At 31.8% G+C, this 10,736-nt stretch overlaps 1 protein-coding gene across 1 annotated transcript; it reads left to right on the forward strand.

Annotated features, from left to right (window-relative positions):
- On the forward strand, nt 1-7,217 carry LOC105647579 (branched-chain-amino-acid aminotransferase-like protein 1). The gene is made up of 19 exons (XM_089717579.1): nt 1-250; nt 413-511; nt 984-1,055; nt 1,616-1,708; nt 2,045-2,182; nt 2,355-2,413; nt 2,698-2,800; nt 3,343-3,531; nt 3,613-3,713; nt 4,268-4,322; nt 4,453-4,539; nt 4,818-4,869; nt 5,167-5,252; nt 5,529-5,582; nt 5,786-5,869; nt 6,091-6,162; nt 6,432-6,512; nt 6,638-6,673; nt 6,813-7,217. The coding sequence occupies exons 1-19, from the start codon at nt 158-160 to the stop codon at nt 6,936-6,938; spliced, it is 1,680 nt and encodes a 559-aa protein (XP_089573705.1). The 5' UTR covers nt 1-157; the 3' UTR covers nt 6,939-7,217.
- The last annotated feature ends 3,519 nt before the right edge of the window (nt 7,218-10,736 follow it).

Below are 10,736 nucleotides of genomic sequence, written 5' to 3' on the forward strand. Positions count from 1 at the left end.
TTGACGTGTACTTTTGACCCCACCCTGCAGAGTGATTTTGTTGTCCTAACGCAATACAAGGCTGATACATACACTCCTATGCTCCACCGGACGGTCACTCAAAGCTTACAGACGACGGTGGACAAGAAGTTAATCAACCATTCGAAAGAAAGCAAAAATGGGAGGACAAAAAAAAGGAGAGTTAGAGGTGATCCACTCCTGGTCTGGCCCAAGATCTCTCAGTACCTCTCTCATGTACTCTTTTGCTCAGGTTTCTCTCTTTCCTTCTATTTCCTTTGCTTCATTTTTCTTGTCGCTTAATTTTTTTTCTCTTTCAGAAATTTATAAGATATTGAAAGTAATTGATCATTTTAGAGTGTATTGACTAACTCCTACTTCACTAATTTGTGTATTTGCTTTGTGTTCTGCTAAGAGAGAGGATACGGAAGTGCTTGATGAACCTTTATATGCAACTTTTCTAAAGGTGACAGGTCTTGATAGGCCCTACAGAGCAGAAGTTTTGTCCACAATGGTATGCAAAATCTGCTATCATCGTCTTCCTCACCTTTCTTACTTATATTAATGGTTATTTATTATTTTATAATTAAAAGATAGCGTTCCATGCATAAGTGCTTCTATCAGGCAGAAAAACAGGATTGCTTTGGTGCTTTATTTAAAATACTTGAGCTTTGTTTTGAACTTGATTTACTTTTGCCTGGAAGCGGAAAGTTAACAATAATAAGTTAAGGGTTGTTTGATTTGCTTTTTTTAGACTAGAATGACGCCCAAATAACAACTGTTTCCTTCTTTGCCATTTCTGCATTTTCTTTGCTTGTATATGCATTTCTTATGCCAAGAATCACAACAGGATAATCAGGGTTGTAGATGGACGTGTACCCTGTTTTTGCATTTGGCGGAGTTGTATAATATATTTAATTTTTATTGTCACTTTTGTTTTCTCCTCTTATTCTGGACACTGATATGGTTTGTTTCGCTGGATATAGGAATCTGATGGAAGTAAGGTTGTACAAGAGGTTATTTTTGGACCAGGAGAAAAGAAGTATCGGTATTGTAAGGTAATATGCAATTGCAAGCGATTATAATTGCCAACCACAAGTTGAGAAAAAACTTTTAATATGCTAATTTTATTATGTAGTATCTTCTTCAGAATTGTAACAAATAGATAATTGTTATATAATCTGTTTTAATGATGGAAATAATCCTGGAATCTTCCCTTTTCTAATTCCATTTTTTTGTCCTAAAGTTTCAAGATCAATTTATATTGCTGGATCCTTGAGAATTTCAAGCTCTGTATATTGTTGGCAGTAACTCAAACTAAATGATTATCCTTTTATATTTTCTTTAATTTCACAAAATGAAAAAAATTAGCTAAATTTTGTTCAAAAAAAAAAAGCTTATTTATTTGTCATCAACAGAGGCATCTTAAAGTGAACTTTATTTTTAAGATACTACAGAATGACTTTAGTTGCACAAATTACAGGAGAAAGAAAATAGCTGAATTCTTTTAGTCACTAACTGAAGCATCATGTGATACAAAATTTTTATGGTGGCTGGACTAATTTGGGTTTCAGTTAATGACTTGTATCAAAACTCATTTTCCTTTATCTATCTGCAGAATATATCAAAGCAACGTGTACCTGGTCTGCACAGTGATTTGATGAAGAAAGGAAAGCATTTTATATTGATACGTAATCCACTTGATATATTGGTAAGACATTGTAAATGAATCATTAAATATCTGGCCATTGTCCATCAAATTAGGCAAGCATATAATATTTTTATTTATTACCACCGTCTCCATCTTGTTGCATCGATAACATTGAAAGTTGAAACGGTTATCCTGCTCAATGGCAGTAAACTCAAGTTTTATATTTTCATAAAGATTAAGAACCTTGTGCTCCTCATCTCCCCCTTTTCCTCTTATTTTCTTCAAGAATGATGACTTAACTGGTCTGGACCTTGTAATATGCTGTACTTAATTATTCTTGATGCCATTAACTGACTTATACTTTCACTCATGTTCCATTTTTTTTTCTCTTTCCAGCCATCTTTTGAAAAAGTTGTGCCACCATCTTTTCTTGAGTTGGGCATGGCTGAGTTAGTCTCCATATACAGTGACCTCTCTCAGTTGGGAAAGCCCCCACCTGTTATTGATGCAGCCGACCTTGAACAGGATCCTGAGGTTCTAGATTCTGTTATTTATATGAGTTTCCTTTTTGTTTCCACCATATAAATTGTCAGGTGGCTTGCCAAGTTTCTTTGTACAAGATAGTAATTCTTACTTTTTATGAAAGCTACCCTATGTTTACTCTCTAAATTTTGCATTTGAGACTTTTGATCACATCAATATGTAGGGAACCTTACGAGGTCTTTGTGAAGACTTGGATATTCCATTTGACGATGCAATGCTCAGGTTTGTTGGACTATTTCCATTTGAAAGTTGATTCTTGTTTTGTTTCGTGATAAAAAGAAGCTTTATTTTTTTCTTTATTGCTGTATTTACATAAAACATACATGGGAAGTCTGCTGAAATTTGATTAAAGTTACTTGCTTAAATTCTTATTGATGGTAGTCTGCTGAAATTTGATAAATTCGCCATGGGTTAATACTCATGGAATCTGTTTTTTTTTTTTTTTTCCTGTTGATATTTGGACCTCAATTTTTCTCATAGACAAGTTTTGGTTCACATATTGCTAGATGGGAAGCTGGTCCAAAACCAATAGATGGCATTTGGGCTCCTTGGTGGTACAAGAGTGTGCATCAATCAACCGGCTTCACTGAACCAAGAAAGTATCCTAAGGTATGCAGTTTGTGTTTTATTTCTTGATGCAAACTTAAAAATCATCTATCAATTCCTTTTTCACTAAAGCCGAGGAATTGAGTTATTTATTTTCCATAGAATCGTATTTCTACAGATTTTAGCGTCGTTGTAAAAAAAAAAAAAAAAAAAAATTCTTTTAGACATTGATTTTGAGTCCTTAATGATATTCATCCATATATCCGACTTATTTTCCATAACGTTATATAGTAATTTTGGTGGAGAATAGGAGATTTAAAACATTTTTGAAAGCCTGCATTTTATCTTTTTTCTTTTTACTAAGAAGTGGTTGGTCCTCCTTAAAAGGCGATTTCAGACTTCTTGCGAATCCATAGTAATTTATATGCTTTCCAAAGCATTCACTTTTTTTATAAGGCATTTTGACTGATTAGTTTGATTGATATTCTTGTTTCTTTTAAATATGAAAAGTTTTCAACTTCTTTTGCATAAGCATATCATTATAAGGTCTTTAATCTCCCTTGCTCCTTGTATTTACTTATGCCCTTGTTTTACTTCCTTGTTAGCCATTTCCTTTTTCTCTGTATGACTTGTTGGAGCAAAGTCTACCATTGTACAATGTGCTTAGGAAGCATGTGAGACGAACATCAGGCCTTTCTAAGAGCCCATTACCGCCTCCAGATATTCCAGTTCCTGCAAATAAGAAGCTGCTTGCATGGGTTGGAGATGAGATTCTACCTCGTGAAAGTGCCAAGGTATGAGGTGTGATTATGGGAAACTTTGGATCCACTGTTCATGAAGTTACACTGAAGTGAATGTCTTGTGACTTTTATCAGGTTTCTGTCTTTGACTCAGTAGTCCAAGGAGGTGATTCAGTCTGGGAGGGACTTCGAGTGTACAATGGGACGATATTTAAGCTTGAGGAGCATTTAGATAGGTTAGTTAAAGACTGGTCAAACTTTTGGCAAGATTGGCACTCACCACGTCATGATGACATATATGTACAACGGGCATGTATTGGCTTATTTTTTATAAGGGGTGTCAAACTAAATTGGGATTCAAAATGTCGTGGTAAGATTTGTTCCTGAAGTTTTAATATCAGCTAAGTTGGAACCATTATACTAACATATCAATTGACCATGCGAATAGTAACCTTGAATACAATTAAGAAGGTCTATAACTAGATTTAAACAGACTGATCTTTATTTGTTAATAATTTTTATTTTCTTGTTTATTTCTTCTTCTTGTTTATTTATTTTTTAATGGCACAGGCGCAGCTGATAATGTGCTCTCTCCCCTATGTTCTTTTGGTGCCTTCCATTAGTTTCAAAAGTGGCTTCCTTCGCTTCTCTTGAAAACTACTGTTTTTTTCAAACTGAAAAGAGATTCTTCATTTCGCATTTCATCTCCTCTTGTGATTTTCTTATTGGTGGCTGGACAATAGAATCCCCCATTTCTGAAACAATCTGATTTGGGTTTACTTTTCATTAGGTTGTTTGACTCAGCCAAGGCACTGGCTTTCAAGAATGTTCCAACTCGTGACGAGGTTAGTGTTTGGAGATTTGAATTTGTTTAGCTATGTTCAAGGCTGTTGTCTCAAGTGAAAAGAATTTATTTGTTTTCTCGCGAGTTTGGAAAGATCAGTTCAACTTCGTAGCAATTTGCTCTGGTTTCAGGTCAAGGAAGCCATCTTCAGAACTCTAATTAGGAATGGAATGTTTGATAATGCGCACATCCGACTATCCCTTACACGGGGAAAGAAGGTTTAATATCTCTTTCTACTCTCTGGTTTCTCTCTCCTTCCCTCTCTTTGATTAACAAATTGTAAAAATAAAAATACCTTTAAGTGGGAGTACCAATCTCAACTCTGTTCCTTCTGCGATTTCTTGATGGAGCTGGGGTGTGAATTTAAAACCTGCCTCCTCTTGGACAAGTCCATGACCATGACCATTCTTAAAGTTGATATTATGAGTTCTTTATTCCTAATAACTTTTCACACTGTATTTTTTCACTACTTCCTCGTTTGCTTTCTTTTTATCAGGTCACTTCAGGCATGAGCCCAGCATTTAATCTTTATGGATGCACCTTAATTGGTAAGGCTAACTCTTTGTTTTCAATTGTGTGAAAATAGAACTGCTTTGTTAATGGCCTTTGTCTTTCGGGCACATTATTAAATTTGCTATTATCAAATGTGTGGCTGATGTATAAAATGGAAGTGCTCTCTTATTTTCTTATTTTTTATGTCAGTCTAAATGTATATTCTCTCTCGTTTTCTTTCTCCTTTCCTTCCTTTTCTTCTTCTTGTTTTTTTGGGTAAGCTTATAATAGAATTTTCCATGATTGTTCAATTTCCATCTTTTGATGCTCTCACTATTTCACCTGAAATGCAGTGCTTCCTGAATGGAAACCGCCCGTCTATGATAACACTCATGGCATAACTCTGGTGACTGCTACAACACGGCGTAATTCACCCAATGTAACACAATTTTTGTTTTTAATTTTCTTAAGTTACATTAAGCAATCAAATATACATCTTGCATAGCTTCTATATCTTCACATGGCAGTGATTGCTAAAGTATAGAGATATATGGAGAGAGCATATGGACTATGGCCAACAAAATGGTGGCCTGCCATGTAATTTCTTAAGGAATAGCTAGTATAAACATGGTTACACTGATCACTTCAATAAACCAATGTTGAAAATTTATTGAACCTTTCTATGATTTATTTATTTATTTTTGTATTTTTCCAGAATTTGGATTCAAAGATTCACCACAATAACCTCCTCAATAACATTCTAGCAAAGGTATTCTTGCACTAAAATATTTCTGATTATATGATGTGATTCCCTCATCTTCCATATATATGGATTGATTTTCAGATTTTTATTTCTGTTTAATGTTGTGGAGTTGACTGGATATTTTCTGGCAGTAGATCAGTCAATTACCATGGGTTTGTATTTCTGTTGAATTTTGATGTAAACTTAATAATTCATTTGTTATGGTGCAGGTAGAAGGAAATAATGCGAATGCAGATGATGCAATTATGCTTGACAAGGATGGTTATGTGTCAGAGACAAATGCTACAAATATTGTAAGTCTATCTTATGTTACAGTTTCTGATGCCTGATGTAATCATGTTGATGCGAAGTGCAACAATTTTCGTAAGAATGTAAGTACAAGAATCCACATTATACAGTACTGTCGGGCACCAGCATTTCCACCCCAATAATAGAGCCTTCAAATGCATTGGTTTTCTTGTTTTGCTTTTGATTGAAGAAATTCTCATCAGCTTTTTTTTTTTTTTTTTTGTAGTTTTTAGTGAAGAAAGGCCGTGTTTTAACTCCTCATGCTGATTATTGCCTTCCTGGAATCACTCGAGCTACTGTAAGTTGCTGAACTTCTGTACTAGTCATGGTAGTATGTATTCTGTACCTTGAAATCATGGATTTATATTCCATTACAACTCACACCAGGAGTAAATATAGCTGCAAAAATGACAGTGGATAAGTTTATGAGAAAATTATCAAAAAAAATGAGGTTCATGATGATATAAAATTATCCAAAATTTGATGGTAGCTTCATAAACTTTCTTGTATTCTTGACAAAATATTTTAATCTGGTGAAGATACGATCAATTATTTTTGAGGTTGCAGGTTATGGACCTAGTAGTAAAAGAGAATTTGGTCCTAGAGGAACGAAATATCAGTCTATCAGAGTTCCATACTGCAGATGAGGTATGTCATTGCTCAGATATTCTCTGCAAAATATGAGACAATTCTCATCCCCTGAAAATCTGAAATAGGTCTTTCCTTCTATTTTTATATACATATTGTAACAATGGGAATCTTATGCCATGCAGGTATGGACCACCGGAACCATGGGAGAGCTTACTCCAGTGAGTGCCTTATTTTTTGAATATAAATTTCACGATCATAATTTCTCTGAGCATCTGATCAATTTCGAATAAAAAAGAAAGTAAAACAGTCGTCCATATTCTGATGAGTAATACAAACTTGCTAAACATACTGTAACAGGTTGTCAAGATTGATGGACGTGAAGTTGGAGATGGTCAAGTAGGCCCTGTGACACACAGGTTGCAAAAAGCTTATAAAAAGTTGACAGAGGAGGCGGGAGTGCCTATTCCATCTTACCAAGAATGAGAAAGCAGCTTGTAGAAGGCCGTACGATCATTTCTTCGGTTCCGGATCTTCCTCCAAAGAATGAAGATTTCAAGGTTCCAATTCTGTAATGGGGAATAAGTAGATGTACAAGCTTGTATGCTCTCTCTGTATCTTAGTGATTGGAGAGTTCAGATGTAGGGGATGTCATATTGCACCTTTGAAATAGATAAATTGGAATCCAATGGCGATTAGGAGTATAATAATATCTTTAACTCTATTTATACATGTAATAATACAACACTTAATTCTTGGATTTTACCTTTTTGCAGGGTTTGGTAATGGCAAATCAAGAATTAACATTAGAGATCCAAACTAATCCTGATAAACAAGTTTCAAGTCTCGTCGATACACCTCATGGATTCTTAATGTTAAGTGAAAAAACCCGATAAACATCAGAAATCAAACAATGACTAATGAAAATTTTATTTTCTGATATTAACATTATTTTTTCAATGTTTTTTGTATAGTCCATTTATTTCCCAATTTATTGAACTACGAAATCAAAATTTTGGTCTTTCTCTCTGGATTTATAAATACACATCCTTGAATGATTTGTTGATTTTAGTAATCAGATTATCCTCCTAGTATATTTTACTTTATAATACACATGCATAGATTATGATTAGCATGTAATTAGATATATAATAACTCCTTGTGGACCCTGCTAATGGGAATCAATATGTTGCCATTAATTATTTGTATTCATACATGCAAATTGCATAAGCTGAAACTAACAAGCTACAATGTCTGTGTTATGGTGTATTTATATATAATCTATAATTACACTGTGGAGTGGGCCAAATTGATGTTAGCAAAATTCAAAATTTTCTGCAATGTACTTATCATTTTCTTGAATGTAATTGTCCTTGTTCTTGTTAGTGACTTGCTTTTATTATATCTTTTCTTCTTTATTCTGTTTAATAAAAGCAAGATCAGTACTTCTGCTGCTATATATGTATACACACATTTGCATATAACTCTGCTTGCATTTGAATATATAATGCAAACCCTAATCTTGCCTCTTCTTTCTGTTTCAATTTCTCTTCTGTATGGACTTTTAACTGATGATAAGCTCATATCTCTGAGTCATTTGTGTTTTACAATCACTTCCACCATTAATGCATGCTTTCACATTTCCTCCTTTCTCACAAGACAATTTTCCATCACTGTTACAATATTTGAACATTCAGAGAGAGAGAGAGAGAGAGAGAGAGAGATTGGAATCCTTGAACCCTAATTTTTCACTAGAAAAAAACAAGCAGAAAAAAACAAATGGGAAGAAAGAGAGTCTACAGTTTTACAACTTAGAATCTTCTAAAAATCCTTAGAATTGCAAGATATGTAGGCTTAGGCTTGTAAAATAACCTTTTAAATGTAAATATAATAATAACAAATAGTAGTAATTAGGTTATGGCCCTCCTATATAAAGTTACACAGTAAGAAACATCCTCCTTAGATCATTTTACATTCACTCAGCTACAGTAAAAAATCATTTTACTACACTTAAAAAGCTTTTTAGCATATTGCCTGTAAATTTTTCTTTGAAAAGGCTTAAAGTAATAAATTTGATTTCTTTGGCAATTTTGATATTTATCTCATTTTAAAGTGTGACCATGTGAGCTTCTCTTGTCTTGTTATTGAAAGTGCATAAGGGTTAATTGCAGCTACCCCCACATAATTTCAAACAAACAAACAAATTTAAATACACTGTAACTCCTAAAAATCAAAAATTTCTCCTTCCATTTCTGTCATATTTACATAAAATAGACTACCTCAAGTATATTAATTATGTCTATCATATTAGCTGTAAACTAAATAAATATTATTAAAAAGATTAAACTTTTACATTCATTAATCTTAAAATTTAAGTGTAAATTAATGATATTTCTTTTTATTTTTTTTATGCAAAAGAGTTAATCTTTATATATGGGAAATCAATATAAAATATATATATATATATATATATAAAGCATGCAGGCAGATTTTCCCCTAATATTGCCACGTAGGATTCCAAATTAATGACATGTATAATGCTTTAATTGTTTATCTTTGTATTTATTTGAAAATAAATAAATTCATGATTGTTTATGAATTGAATTAAAACGTCTTAAATGTAATTGATTAATTTAACATTAGGAAATGAATAATTGATTAATATAACGTTAGAGAATTAATAGCATATTAAGTAACAATTTATATAAATTTTAACGACAAATTAAATATTTAATATTTAGATATTTTTATCTAGATTTAGAATCTACTCTCAAAATATTAATATTCAATACATTCAATAAAATATATAATTTATGAATTTTAATGATATTGGAAATTATTATTTTATATTAAAAAATTCAAATTTTTTATTAAATTAAATTATATTATATTAAATATATTTGATTAATTATAATGTTAGAGAATTAATAACATGATAAGTTGATAATTTATACAACTTTTAATTATTTATTCATGAATTTTATAATGAGTTAATTATTTTTTACATTAATTCTAATTTTTACTATAATAATTAAAAATCACAGTTATATCTTTTTATACTATGAATATATCTTTATAATATTTTTTAATAACATAACAAAAAAAATTTCATCCAAGAATCTACAAAATAAATATATATTCTTTCAATTTTACTTTACCTTTATCTTTTAACCGTGCATATAGATATAGCAGGTGCTAGTTCAAAAAGAAGTGTAGTCATTATCAGATAAAAAATTTACTGAATGGGTAGCTGATACTTACCATGCATTTGTAACTGTCAGTTTTTTCTTTTATCAATTCTCATTCATAAGTTTTCTTTCTTTTTTACTTTTTTACTTTTTTTTTTTTTTTTCATTTATGAGTTAAATGGATAGGAAAAAGAAAGTATATCTTGCTGCATAAATAGTATAGGATCTAATAAAGATCAAGCTTATAGTATTTATTTTCTATATAACTTGAAAATATATATATATATATAGCAACACCAGGTCAGTGACCTGTTCGGATCAACTTTATTCTCTTTCATTCTGTTCTCCTGAAGACATTAAATCCCCACCAGTTCATCAACTTTTTGCCTTGGGATTCCGCCATGAACATTGTACCACCTTCATGGGGCTATAATTATCTTTATTGCTCAAATGATTTTGATTTGATGCCACAGATATATATAAAGAAAAGAAAAGAAAAGAAGAAAAGAAAATAGCCATTCTCTATTCTAGACATGTGCGTACAAAAATATTTTCAAAATTAAAAAAAAAATTGGTTTCTTGATTTTAGTTTTGCTTCTTTCTGGATGATAATACATATAGAAACATATGATCTTTTAACTGTTAAAAAAAATGCAGTGATGCAGAGAAAGCTTATTATTAGCTCTTCTAAAGCTGTTTCATGGCAGCCTTCTCTGTCTCTGTTACTACTTCACCTTCATGAAGCTTTTGATAGATTTTCTTTAAGCTTTTTCTGATATCAAAATCTTGATTTCTCATTCTATAATAAGCTTATTATAAATAGTAAGTAATTGAAGTCTGCATGTGAATATCAAGTACATGTTTCTAATAAGAACAAGGTTTACACAGAGAGAGAGAGAGAGTGCATATAGTAACACAAAACAAGAAGCTCATGTAAAATCAAGAAAGCAAATAGAAATCTTGAAAATCAGATAGAGAGGGAACAAGATTGACAGATTTGAAATGTTTAATTGGTAAAAGTTTGATCTATGGCCCATTTGAGTATTTATATATATATGTATATTAGATATAAATAATAATAATAATTGGCAAGACA

Source organism: Jatropha curcas, chromosome 2, assembly GCF_041381405.1.
Source record: "Jatropha curcas cultivar XTBG-Jc1 chromosome 2, XTBG_Jcur_1.0, whole genome shotgun sequence".
Lineage (NCBI taxonomy): Eukaryota > Viridiplantae > Streptophyta > Magnoliopsida > Malpighiales > Euphorbiaceae > Jatropha > Jatropha curcas.

Bases quoted from the DNA above. Each gene is read 5' to 3' on its own strand.
- LOC105647579 (XM_089717579.1), top strand. From the start codon at position 158: ATGGGAGGACAAAAAAAAGGAGAGTTAGAGGTGATCCACTCCTGGTCT. The intron at 251-412 runs GTTTCTCTCTTT...TGTTCTGCTAAG, and splicing joins TCATGTACTCTTTTGCTCAG to AGAGAGGATACGGAAGTGCT. The intron at 4,870-5,166 runs GTAAGGCTAACT...CCTGAAATGCAG, and splicing joins TTATGGATGCACCTTAATTG to TGCTTCCTGAATGGAAACCG.